The sequence below is a fragment of the Mesoplodon densirostris genome, chromosome 4, assembly GCF_025265405.1.
Source record: "Mesoplodon densirostris isolate mMesDen1 chromosome 4, mMesDen1 primary haplotype, whole genome shotgun sequence".
Classification (NCBI taxonomy): Eukaryota; Metazoa; Chordata; class Mammalia; order Artiodactyla; family Ziphiidae; genus Mesoplodon; species Mesoplodon densirostris.
The window spans coordinates 5822429-5835608 of record NC_082664.1 but is presented as its reverse complement, the minus strand read 5'-3'; the positions used below and the strand labels follow the sequence as shown (position 1 = coordinate 5835608).

The following is a 13180-nucleotide window of genomic DNA, read 5'->3' as shown; positions in this document are numbered from 1 at the left end:
TTCTAAAATTAATCGCTAAGTATTAGCACACGTTTTTAAAATGACATTTCAAGAAGAAACGCCACTTAATAACATTCAAAAAATAAATCAAGAGTTGGGTGAATGGCACACAGGACTGTTCTCTTTACTGTTGTGTGTATTTGAAATTTTCCATGATTAAAAAAATATAGGTTCCTAGGAATGAATTTAAGAAAATTTGTGAGGTCTGGGGACCCTCGTAGGTAACTGGGCCACACCTATCCTACGGGCATAGGCATTTCACTGCCATTGTCCCCATGTTCGAGCCCTAAGGCGGGTGCAAGAGGGGAGAGGTTGTCAGTATAACATATTTGTCAACCCAGTGAATGTCTTTTTAAAGTCAGAGTTTTTTGTTTTTGAGATAATTTGCATACAGTAAGATTCACCCTTTTAGGTTAGTACCATTCTGTGAATTTGGACAAAGACAATCGTGTAGTTATCTTCACAGCCAAGACAGCATTTGAGTGGAATCATCAAAGAGTAAACATCTTAACTGGGAAGATTGAAGCTTGGTTCTTAATATACAGTTCTTATTATTAACATTTGACTGGAGTAGAACCCTGTCGTATAAATCACTGTTACTTTTCAGACTCTGTTATTATAACCTCCAGGTGGCGCAGTGGCACCAAATTTTTGTCGTACCTGGTTTTGTGAACTCAGACCCAAACTCTCTTTAAGGTAACATAGGCTAGTTCAGAGCCCTGTACACAGCAGGCGCTTAGAAAATGTTTGCTCACTGATGTGGTAATCTTCCAAGTACAAGAAAGAACAAGTATCTACAGGGTTGGACTGGGGAGGATACCAGACTGAAAACGTTCTCTTAGAATTCCAAGTAGGAAATTTGTACTGTCTTGAACACACCCCTTAGAGATAAGTTATAGCTACCAGATGAATTGTTTCACCTCTGCTCATCCAGGATGTGGAAAGTTGAAGGAGGCGATTTCATGAGTTCAGGTTTTATAAAGTAAGGAGCATCAGGGAATCCTTTTCTCAGATCAGGAGTGAAGCAGGATGATTCCGTTAGGGCCTTTGCTCCCTTAAAGATGACAGCAGCAATCTCTCAGAGTGAAAGAGTGGTGGTAAATTAGCCTTTTCTTAGGGAGCATCAGCTTAGTTGTGTATTAAGTACGCATTCTCATACAGGAGTGTGAGATGGCAAAACTAGGGTCAAGAGCATCGGTTTCAGAGATTTTAAATCTTTTTTTCTAGTTTTTCTAGGAACTCTTAATTTCCCACCCTCTACCACACACAGATCTTTAGGGAGTTTTGGAGAGAAAGTTTTGACAAAAGACCAAAGGTTGGTTCAGTGAAAATAGCAGGTAGGTAAGTTACCAAGTAAGCAAGCTCTGGGTAGTAACTCCACAAGCAGGGCTCTCCCTGACCGCCCAAGTGGTCGAAGCTATAATCTCCCTCCCATCACCACCAACAGCCAAACTAATAGTATGATAAAAATTAAACAGTGTGAAGAGGTTTGGGGGTGTTCCCGCCAGTCCCTAGGGGCCCCTCCCAGAGTAACCAGTACTCACAGTTTGCAGTGTTTCCTTCTAGAGCTATTATACGTATATGTATATAAATAATTCTCTGCTTAAAAGGACTTTGCTGTACCCTTTTTAAAAAATAGTCTATTATAAAGATCATTTCTGTCAGTATAAGATGGACAACCCCCCCCCTTTTTAAGCAGTTGTATAGGATGTATAGTTTTAAGACCCTCCCATATCTTCCTTTTTTAAAGCACCCTTATTATCACAGCAGCTGCTTTTAGATACCTCACTTTGCTTACTTCACTTTGCTCCCACTAGGAGTTTCATCTGTGGTTTGGGGGCTGTTGGTCTTTTTTATTTTTTAAAGAGTTTGGGGAAAAGAGCAGATACTAAAATCACACAGCTCACAGTGCCATCCTAAGCTGCACCAGCTTATTAGCTACGAGACCGTAGGCAGTCACTCAGTCATGCTTGTGCTTGAGAATTCTTCACAGTCACAGGTCCTCGGAGAATGTGAGTCTTCTCATCCCTTCCCCTTCACGGAAGCATGTTGTACTCTTAGTTTTTGTACCTATAGGGAAGGCATTTTAGGGACTGTGTGATTTATGCCGGACATCTCTGCCCATTCCTACAAACCTCTCTCTCTTTTTTTTCCCCCCCTTTGGTAAGAATGAAGCCAAGAAAAATTAAAGAAGATGATGCTCCAAGAACAATAGCTTGCCCTCATAAAGTAAGTAATGCTAGGGGGAAAAAGCGTTCGTTACTGTGAATGAAGTTTTAGAGAGCTTGTAAGAAATCGCACTTTTTATTTCGATCTTCATAATTGAGATTCAGTGAGGAACTATAATCCGGTTTCTAAATTCAAGAGACTGTATTTTGTGATGTAAGTTTTGTTGTTCCATAAAGGCCACTTAAATTTCAATACCATTAAATGGGGTTACTGCAGGGTGCCAATGTTTTTATTTTCACTGTGTACTGAATATACTCTGTTAGGACTTTATTCTTTTTGGATTGTTAACAAGTCAATCTTAAGGCATTGGGTTGTGCCTCACCCATGGACCTTTATGGGACTGTGGGCTCCTTATGGAAATTTGGAAATCATTTTGGATGTTTCTGAAGTGACCCTAATAAGACTTCATCATTTCCTTCACAATTTTAATTTACCCTGTTGATTGTGTGTTGCTAGGGAGTACTTAATTGTTTTCAAATGTGGCTATTTATTAGTCTTTAATGATAGTCTAAAAAGTACTTTGAGATATTGATTTGGGTGTGTTTTAAACTTAATTGGAGGTGAAAATAAAGTATCAAGTAGGTGGTACAGAAAAACAGGAGGGGAGAGATTTTGAGTGGAATAAAAAAATTTAAAAAGACAACAACAACAATTGGAGAAGGATAAATTTACTTTCATGGTCTCACCTCTGATGACTGTGCACCCATAAATTCTTTTTGTCTCTTTTTTTAATGTTCTTGCTGTGGACATTTTGATATGTGGAAGCATTTCTGTTGAGGCTGAATACTAATAAGCATTTGAAAACAGTTGTGCCTTAAGTGCGCATCTTCTCTCTAGCTTCTCTCTGTACTTCTTTTCCAATAAGATTTTTTTTTTCCAATTCCATTTTCTGAATGGAAACAGCCTAGGGGTCAAGGTGAAAACAAACACCTGTGGCGCCCCTCCCTGCCCCCCGCCGCCCCCCTTGCCTGTGAAGCTGTGCAGTGTTGACTCGTGCTGTCCTCCTGTCCTGCTGTCTGATCATTTCCCCATTCACTCCATTATTGGGCAACAACTGCAGGAGAAATGGTGCAGGACATGCTTCTCCCAAGCACCGCCTACCCATCCGCCTCCCCCCCTGCTCTGGTATCAGTTTACCTGCTTCTTTTCCTAGTGTCTCACAAAATAAATTTCTTCTGTAGTTGCCATTCCGTGGAGACCCTCTTGCTTCTTTCTCTGTCAAGAAGGGGAAAGAGGCAAAGAGAGAAGAGGGAACAGTAGGCGATGGAGAACGGCAGCCCATTCTTGCGGCACAGAGTACGGGGCCACCAGAGGCGGTGGTGGGCCGCCGTCCTCTTAACTCCGTTCCTCTCGGTGCTTCTGTTACTTCATCTGGGGGCGTAGCCGGGTGAGGCGGCCGTGGTGTAGCCGGCAGCCAGGGTGTCTGGGTTCTACTCCCAGCCTGGCTCCTACTAGTAGCGTGACCTTGGGCAAGTCTACTTAAAGACATCTCTAAGCCTCAGTTTCCTCACTGTAAAACAAGTTTGCATTACATGTTAAGGCCTTTTTCAGCTGTTTTTTTGTTTTTTGGGGTGTTTTTTTGTCGTAAATAATATTTCTACTGTAATATGAAGTAAAATGTATGTGGGGAGGTTGGGAGGGTCGTTGTATTGTGTCAGTGAAGGCTGTCAAGCGGTAGAATCGTTTGGAACAGTTTGCAGTGTGAACCACTAAGCGTCTCTCTCTGTTCGAAGGGCTGCACCAAGATGTTCAGGGATAACTCTGCCATGAGGAAACACCTGCACACCCACGGCCCCAGAGTGCACGTCTGTGCGGAGTGTGGCAAAGCTTTTGTCGAGAGCTCCAAGCTAAAACGACACCAACTGGTTCATACTGGAGAGAAGCCCTTTCAGGTAGAGCCAGCCCTCCTCCCCTCCGCTGTCCCCGCAGGTGCAGGCAGGGCGGCAGCCGTGCAGGAGAGACGCCGCCCAGAGAGGCCACAGCGAGGTCCTGGTGACTCCCTCGGGGGGGCTGCCCCAGCTCTCGACTCCGCCACGTGTGATCTGTGTGGTCCCAGAGACGGGCTGTATCGAGGTGTTTCTGGAGTGTACTTGACGTCAGGAGAAGCACGGGATTGCTGGGGAGCAGGTCTAAAACAGAAGTTCTCATGCGTTCACTGTGGGATTAAAGCAGTTTACTTGCTGTAGTGATTTTTTTATAGTATATTGAACTGCTAATTGACAGGGAACTTCTAAAATTTTTGCTGTAGGAGAGTAACTTTGAAAATAGTGTTTTGCGTTGTTTTTAGAAGCCCATGAACAAGTGAACAAATCAGCAGTGCAGCTGGTAAATCTAACATGGTTCTTTTTGATACTTGACACCAGAAACCTTCCTAACCGTTTGTCTCTTATTATTTGAAATATTTACACAAATGTTAGGACCCTAACATAAGATTTAGGAAGATTCTTGCTGTTTTGCTGAATGTTTCTCTTACGTTGTAGTTAAACAATTCATGAGGGCTCTGCGTGGGTCCTAGGAGTTGTCCGGGCAGAGTTACAGCTCCCTGCCCCCTGATTTAGATGCATCTCAACAGCTTCCCCCCAGGGCAGGGTTGGGCAGGGAGGTAGAAGAGGTAGGCTGCTCTCGCCCCAGCAGTGAGCTGCCCCGTCCCGGGCCTGGTCGGAGTCTGAGCGGGTTGTCTCTGGTCTCTCCTCGACAGTGCACGTTCGAAGGCTGCGGGAAACGCTTTTCACTGGACTTCAATTTGCGCACACATGTGCGAATCCATACCGGAGACAGGCCCTATGTGTGCCCCTTCGATGGTTGTAATAAGAAGTTTGCTCAGTCGACTAACCTGAAATCTCACATCTTAACACATGCTAAGGCCAAAAACAACCAGTGAGAAGAAGAGAGAAGACCCTTCTCAGCCTTGGGAAGCATCTTCCAGGAGTGTGATTGGGAATAAATATGCCTCTCCTTTGTATATTGTTTCTAGAAAAGAATTTTAAAAATGAATCCTACATACCCAAGGGACATGTTTTGATAAAGTAGTAAAAATTAAAAAAAAAAACTTTAATAAGATGACATTGCTAAGATGCTCTATCTTGCTCTGTAATCTCGTTTCAAAAACACGGTGTTTTTGTAAAGTGTGGTCCCAACAGGAGGACAATTCATGAACTTCGCATCAAAAGACAATTCTTTATACAACAGTGCTAAAAATGGGACTTCTTTTCACACTCTTATAAATATGAAGCTCACCTGTTGCTTACAATTTTTTTAATTTTGTATTTTCCAAGTGTGCATATTGTACACTTTTTGGGGATATGCTTAGTAATGCTATGTGTGATTTTTCTGGAGGTTGATAACTTTGCTTGCAGTAGATTTTCTTTAAAAGAATGGGCAGTTACATGCATACTTCAAAAGTATTTTCCTGTAAAAAAAAAAAGTTATATAGGTTTTGTTTGCTCTCTTAATTTTGGTTGTATTCTTTGATGTTAACACATTTTGTATAATTGTATCGTATAGCTGTATTGAATCATGTAGTATCAAAATATTAGATGTGATTTAATAGTGTTAATCAATTTAAACCCATTTTAGTCACTTTTTTTTTCCGAAAAATACTGCCAGATGCTGATGTTCAGTGTAATTTCTTTGCCTGTTCAGTTACAGAAAGTGGTGCTCAGTCGTAGAATGTATTGTACCTTTTAACACCTGATGTGTACATCCCGTGTAACAGAAAGGGCAACAATAAAATAGCAATCCTACAGAAAGAATATGGCAGAAAAAGATCTGTAAGCACAGTCTTATTTCCTTTTGTTGTCCAGAATAATTATAATTCTTGAGCCTCCCAGAAATTGGAAGTTAAATAAAGCAACTCAAGTTTCCTTTATTTTGCACTCAATTACAGTGACTTGTGATTAAAGCGATGCATGGATATTTTAATACTTCCCATGTGTACTGAATTCTGAAAGAGAGAGTTAGGTAACAGGCATCCCGAGTTAAGGAACTACCTCAGAGTACCCCACGCCAGGCCCGTTGGTAATAGGATTTTGATTTTAGCTCCCCCAGCAAACGTGTGACCGAAGCAGTTTGTGCCCTGGCCTGTGTGTGTTCTCAAGGTAAGGTGTTACCTGGCAGGGGACACGAGCAGAGGGGAGACCAGGCATTTCCATTGCTCAGGCCGCCTTCAGGGCAACTCCCACAGGTCCTGGCTTGTCTAACAGGAAACGCTTATGGTTATTGGCTGTTTGGTTTGAGAGCCTTGGTTCCTCCATCTAGTGGAATCTTTAAACTCTAGCACATTGTAGCAGTTGAGCGCCCGTAGCTTACTTTTGTGCTTCTAAATGGATGCTGAGTGCAGATTGGCAAGGTGATTCGGTTATTAAGAAAACTGTACTCAATGAGTACTTTACCTCTCACATTGTGACCTCTTAAATGTACGATTATAATTTTTGGATTTTACTTAGAGTCAAGTATCAGACTCATGAGACTATTTTATAAACTGCCATGATACAGCAAAATCCCATTTATTCAAAATGCAAACATACTGTGTGTCTTTGTGCTGTATGCTTGACTCTGCAAAGTAATTGACGGACTAGCTAATACCAGAGATTCAGGTACAAGACGTCCAGGACATCATCAGGTCAAAAACATAGCCCTGTCTCTTACAGCTTCTCCATTGGTCCTATACAGGAGGATTGGTGACCTAGTGACAGTGACCCTGTGGCCCTCCGGAATTTTGAAGTGCCTTCTGAATCATAGATGAAAAATTTAACTTGAGACACTTTTTTCTATTTGTTCAGAATCTGTTATCCATTGAGTAGTTTGATGGAACTGAGTTAATCAGAAGACCCCAGCTGTTCTCTGGGTAAGCCAGGCTGTGCTGTATCTGGCGGTCGGGAGAGAGGTAAGCCCATGGCGGAGGTCCCCTTCAAAGCTGAGCATCCCAGTGCGAACCTGTGGTCCTTTGACTAGACCTGGGGCGGAGGCCTCCACCGCCGCCCGTGGTGCCAGCGCCCGTGCTCCCCTCCCCACCCCACCATCGGGTGAGCAGTCCCCGAGTGGCTGCGTTAGGGGTCTGGAGCTGCATCCCCCTCACCCAGCATTGTGCCACACTGGAGCCTGGTCCTGGCACCGTCCTCAGGACTCCTGCCCAAGGGCCCACGGCAAGACAGACTTAGGCTGTGGGGAAGTCTCCCCGGCAGCCCCGAGAGCCATGTCATGACCCACAGAAGCCAGGCTCCTGAGTTGGAGGGAGGTCCCTCTTCCTCTGTGCCTTGACCCCTTGGGGGATGCCTTTGGTCACCTGTCCCTTTCTGTCTCCGAGTGGAATAGCCATCGCTCCCCCCTTGACGCTTTTCTCTGTGCACGTGTTTGCTCTCAATCTGCAGAGTTAGTTTGTGAAAAAGGCATTTCATTGGGCATTTGAGGAAAATCTGATGCCCAAGCTCCTCGTTGACATAGCACTCAACTTACACCAGTAGTGTAGGAAACTGATAAATGAGCAGCAGCTTACAGAGTAGAGGTAGTTCTCCTTGGGTAGAACATACCCATTTTGCTCGTGGTTAGAATTTATAATTTTGCTAAAGATGTAATTTACTAAAATTTAAAGTCATGTTCTCACAGTGAGTCAGTTGTCTTGAGGGTTAATCTGATTTATAAGTAATACTGATAGACATATTTTCTTACATCTGAGCTGAAATAAATGCATGTTTCTAGCATATGTAATATAAAAACTCCAGAGGATAAGTTTACATTTAACAAGATGTTGTTTTCTATTTTTGGATTTCTTATTATTTTCCCCTTTTTTTGGTGGTAGGGGTTTAGGGGGAAGCATAATATTTGTATAAAGAACTGTCACCCCAGAGTGACATTTATTTTCCAAGGCGACATTGAGCTCTCTGTTGGTTTCATACGGTGTTTGTGTGCTGTGCGCCTAGGTTCAAGGCCTGCGGATTTGAGGAAAATCAAAGTTGTTCTTGTGTTTTTTTTTTTAATTTGGTTTTCATGTACATTCTTTTAAATGTCAGTTATTTTGCTGAATTTGAGTAAAGTGAGACCCGTTGGATAGTACCCTGGACGCCTGATGGTGTTGCCGAGTTCTGGTTTGTTTCTTCGTGATCTGTGAGACCTTCATTCAGAAGGGCGCCTGTAGAGACCGGCGGCTCTGCCTGAGCAGCTGTTGAAGCGCTTTAAGGAGGTTTACTGCTGCCGGCGCTGCTTAGCCAGACATACCTACTGTACCTTAACCTCAGGATCGGTGTCTGTGGCGCAGGAAGCCCTCCCTGGCCTCTCTACGTTTTTGAGTTGGAACCGTGATAATCCACCCGGAAACAACTACAGGCAGAGAACATGGATCACTTCTTGTGTCTGATTCCTCTGATTGGGGATCAGCGTGCTTAGTAAGGCCACGTTGTTAATCCTCAGTTCTTCTATATTCTTGACATCTGACCACCAGCAAAAGCAAGGACCCCAGAGGTCAGAGCAGTGGCGAGAGCAGAAGCAGTTCGTGGGCGTCCGCTGGACGCCGGGGCCGCACCGCGAGGCCTCCTCTCCCTGACCACCACCACCCCACCCCCCGCCCCCCACCCCTTGCCTGCCACTGGATGGCCTCGACCCTGGCCTCCCGGGTCTCCTCTGTCTGACTGCAGAGCCCCTTGTCCTGGCTCCCGTCGGCATCGGTGCAAGCGCAGCACCTCGTCAGAGCTCAGACCCGGCAGGTCCAGGCGGGTGTGTTCCACCCTGACTTTGACCCCAAGAGGTTGAGGAGGAGGCGCGACCCCCCAAGCTGTGCTTCCTCGCAGCCGAGGTCACGCGCTCCACAGTCTGCTCTTCCACTTATCAGAGGGTGCCCTCGGGGTCCCTCGCGCCTGCGCAGAAGCACTTGACTGCGTGGCTGGCTAGGTCTCCTGCACCCCGGCTTCCTGACCTTTATGGGCCTTGACTGTGCGGACTGTGCTCGGGTTCCCTGGTTGCCTTAAGGCCTGTAAGTGCGGGCCCTTCAGAGCCGCGGCAGCAGGCAGGAGGGGCGGGCCCTCCACGAGTGGGCGCGTCCTGCCAAAGCCTTCCGGTGTCTGTCCTCATGCCCGAGTGGGCTCCGGAGGGCCGGAGAGGATGTGAGCTGGGGCTGGATGGAGACCTGATGGAAGGGGCGGGCGGCGTGTGGTTGGCACACTTCATGCGCTCCCACTGGAAAAACCGGAAGGGAATGTTGAAATAGAACGTTGGCGTTAGGTCAGCAGGCAAATCAAAATTCCCACAGGTTGGTCACCCGGGCCCCCAGGTCTTCAGCCAGCATTCGGGGAGTCTGCAGAGGAAGGTGAGTGTGGTGGCATCACATTCATCTAAAGCGCGATGATTGGTTTTCCACAAAGTGGCAGGTTTGATCAAATTGACTGCTTTTCGTTAAAGGCACAAAGACGCCGTAAGAAACAGCCTTGGGATGTCATAGGGAGGGGGCCAGTTGCTGTGCTGTATTCTGTTTGCTGCTCCATCTGGGGGCTGCACGATGTCTGCATACAGTATGGAGGGGGAAAGGGCATCAGTACCAAACAGTAACCTTTTTTCTACAACATCCAAAACTGGTATGAGGCTCTGTTATCTACAGATGGTGATTGGTTAAACTATTTTCATAGAACAATTCTGTTTTTATTCACTTTCTGGTAACTTCTGTAGGCCCTGGTTCAAGGACTTAGCATTGCGTCTCATGTACATCTTTTTCTTAAATGTTCTTTGCCATTTCTGGAATTGTCCTTGGTTTTTCCTTAGCTCATAGATCATAGATGCAGAAATATTATAGTATTTAAGGCATCCGCATCAAGCATCAAATGGCTTTGCATCCAGAAAAACATTTAACAATAACTCAGTTTGAAGCACCAAGCATGTGTAACATGGCTCTATAAAATATAATAAACGCATAATATTGTTAAGCTTTTTAATGCCTGTGGTTCTTGTTTGTTCCTCAATCTCTAAGCCACCTCTTTTCCTGAGTTTCATTACACAGTACAGCTGGCTGTAAGCTCCCGCTTGGTCTGACTGGCTGCCTCAGCTGCCCAGGGCAGATCCTTGTGGGTTTCCCTCTGGCACAGGAATGGGAACTCCTAGGATTCAATCTTTCTTGTGTTATGAAATGCTTTCATAACATAACCTCAGCTCCAAGATGGACTAATGGGCCAGAAGGAGTTTAAATGAGAACCTCACCCACTTTTTTTTTTTTTTTTTTTGCGGTACGCGGGCCTTTCACTGTTGTGGCCTCTCCCGTTGCGGAGCACAGGCTCTGGACGCGCAGGCTCAGCGGCCATGGCTCACGGGCCCAGCCGCTCCGCGGCATGTGGGATCCTCCCGGACAGGGGCACGAACCCGTGTCCCATGCATCGGCAGGCGGACTCTCAACCACTGCGCCACCAGGGAAGCCCCACCCACTTTTTAGAAAGCACAGCCAAATGAAATTCTCATGCACTTGGGTCCATGACCCTCACTCAATGTTAGTTCTGGGAGCTTCTGTGCCAAAAAGAAAAGCTTACTAACACTGAGATAGACTCTAACACTTGGTCAATATATTGAGAGCTAGATAGGATTTAGGGACTGGGGAACGAAATACTCCCCCACCCTCGCCCAGCTAGGCTCCTGTGGCTGATGTACTGCAGATCAAGGTTTATTATTACCCCTTAATTCGTGTGACTTTACCTCCTCTTTGTTAATGATGGAGGGGCTGCTGACGGAATGTGGCTGAGGGGGCACGTCCAGGCCCACATGAGGCCCAGACTGCTGAGTGAAGGGCCAAGGTCGAGCTGAGCCGAGGAGCAGCCATGGTGAAAAACTGCACATCTTCAGGTTTGAGATGGGAAGGACCTCGGGTTGTTGGGGGCTTTGGTGTTGCTTTCTGTGGGCACCCCCAGATAACAGTGAGACCAGCGTCCCTCTGCACGTGCCCGTACCTCCACCCGGCGAAAATACCATTTGTCGAGAGCTGTGCCCAGGACCGTGCCCGGCACTGTGAACACCATTTCAGTCATTCCTCCAAACTGCCCTTGGAGGAATTCCACAGATCACCCCACGCCATGGATGAGGGGCACCGGTGAAGGTTCGGGCAGCCGCAAGTCAAAACCCGGGCTACCTGGCTCCCAGTGGCACCCTGTTTGCCCCAGAACCCTCAGCCTGAGTTCATCTCCAACCCCCTTTCAAAGAAGCCCTGGTCCCTGTCTGTGGCGGATGCCATGGCCTCTGGGCTCCCAGCTAGGCAGCCTCTCCGGCTCTTAGAGCATCTCCTGGTCTTGGATCGGGCTCTCCGGGCACTCCCACTGCCAGCAGTTTTTCAGCCCCTAGATCTGGCCCCAGCTGCCCCTCTTCGGCCTGCCATCACTGCCGTGCCAGGCTCCAGCGTGGGAGTTGTCACCACACCGGAACCTCCAGTGACTCCCTGCTCCTACCCGGTAAAACCCTAAGCCCCAGCCCCGAGCCCCGACCTACTTTTCCAGCCTCTCGCCTCCCTCTTGGAGTTCTTCATTTCCAAAGCTTCCCTGTCCTTGAATTGCCAGGTGTATTCATTCAGCTGAGCACCAATGATGTGTCACGCCCCGTTTCAGGTGCTGATGGAACCGCACTAAGGGGACTAGGATTACATCTAGTAGAGGAGAGGGCAAGAGATGATAACAGATGAGTCTGGGGCGTGCTGTGAAAGAAAAGAGAGGGAGGGGCTGGGGAGGAAGGGTGTGCCTGCCTGGCCGGAAGCGACCTGGTCCAAGCCGCCTCTCTTCCATCGCCTTCTGCAGTGTTGCTTATGTACCGGATCCCCCGAGTGTCCCCGGAGCTGGTGGCCAGAGACCCTCTCCAGCTCTGCCCACCACTCCCCCGCACCCCAGGCTCTGCCATAGCGAGTTCAGGCTCTGGTCCCAGGTCCCACGCTGGCTCGCACCTCCGGCTTTGGAGCAGCGCAGCCGTGGGGGGGCCGCGGGTGGGGCGGGGGTCGCGTCCGGGCTGGTTGGGGACAGGTGCACGTGTGCGCGGCGTCGAGGTGCCAGGACCCCGAAAGCCAGCTCCCCTGGAGACGCCTGGCCGTTTCAGGAGCCCGAGCGCCGTGGGGAACTTAGGGACCCTCCGCCTCGGCACCCCACGGCCCCCCGTGCCCGCCGCGGACACCCTGCCGGGGGTGAGGGGGCTCACTCATCCTCCAGCGGCCCCTCGGTGCAGCCTGCAGCTGAGCCCCGGGCCTGCAGGTGGACCCCAACCCGGGCCAGGGGGAGGGGACACGGTGGTTGGAAAGGCCTTGGCATTCGGCCAACACGAAGGGCACATGACCTTGGGACTGTTGACCTTGGGCCTCCGGAGCTTCGTCTTCCTCGACGGAAGATGGGAGGCCTGCTGCACCGTGAGGGGGTGGCAGGGGGACCAGGGGCCTGCCTCGGAGAGTCCTGGAGGACGAGGCACCCGCCCTCCAGGGGCCAAAGGGAGGAGGGGAGTGGGCGCTCTGCTGGCCCCCAGAAGAGGCCGGGAGGTGGGGGAGGGGGTCACCTGAGCAAGGCCTGGGGCTGGGAGGGCTCCTGGCACACGCCCAGACCACCAGGGAGAGGGTGGTGCCTGCCCATGGAGGGTGGGGCAGGGGGAGCAGCGGCCCCAGGAGGCCTGGCCACCTTGGCTGAAGTCAGGACCTGTATCGGGAGGGTGGGAGACGCTGAGGCTTCAGCGAGGGGGGCGTGGGAGCCCCTGGCCCACGCTGCTTTGTCTCCCTCACCCTCGTTCCATGGGCCAGGGGGCTGGGCTGCTCACCGTCCCTCCCCCTGCCCCCACAGCCCCGCTCTGCTGCAGTCACCCCCTTCTAGTGCCAGGCCACCTGCTCCCCACCGCCCCTGATGACCGCAGCGTCTGTCCTAGGCTGGCCCAGCCCCGTCTGGCCTGTCTGTCCCTTGGCTTCTTCCTCCTGATGACCCCACCCCTGAATGCCACTGACACGGCTGCCCCCAAATTGCCTTGTCTT

General features: G+C 48.7%; 1 protein-coding gene across 1 annotated transcript in view; it reads left to right on the top strand.

Moving 5' to 3' along the window:
• YY1 (YY1 transcription factor) overlaps positions 1–10141 on the top strand; it is a 30894-nt gene extending 20753 nt beyond the window's left edge. The window contains exons 3-5 of the mRNA XM_060095647.1: positions 2169–2229; positions 3963–4121; positions 4928–10141. Of these exons, the coding sequence (XP_059951630.1) occupies positions 2169–2229; positions 3963–4121; positions 4928–5110 (403 nt within the window). The 3' untranslated portion in view covers positions 5111–10141. The remainder of the gene's footprint in view (positions 1–2168; positions 2230–3962; positions 4122–4927) is intronic.
• The last annotated feature ends 3039 nt before the right edge of the window (positions 10142–13180 follow it).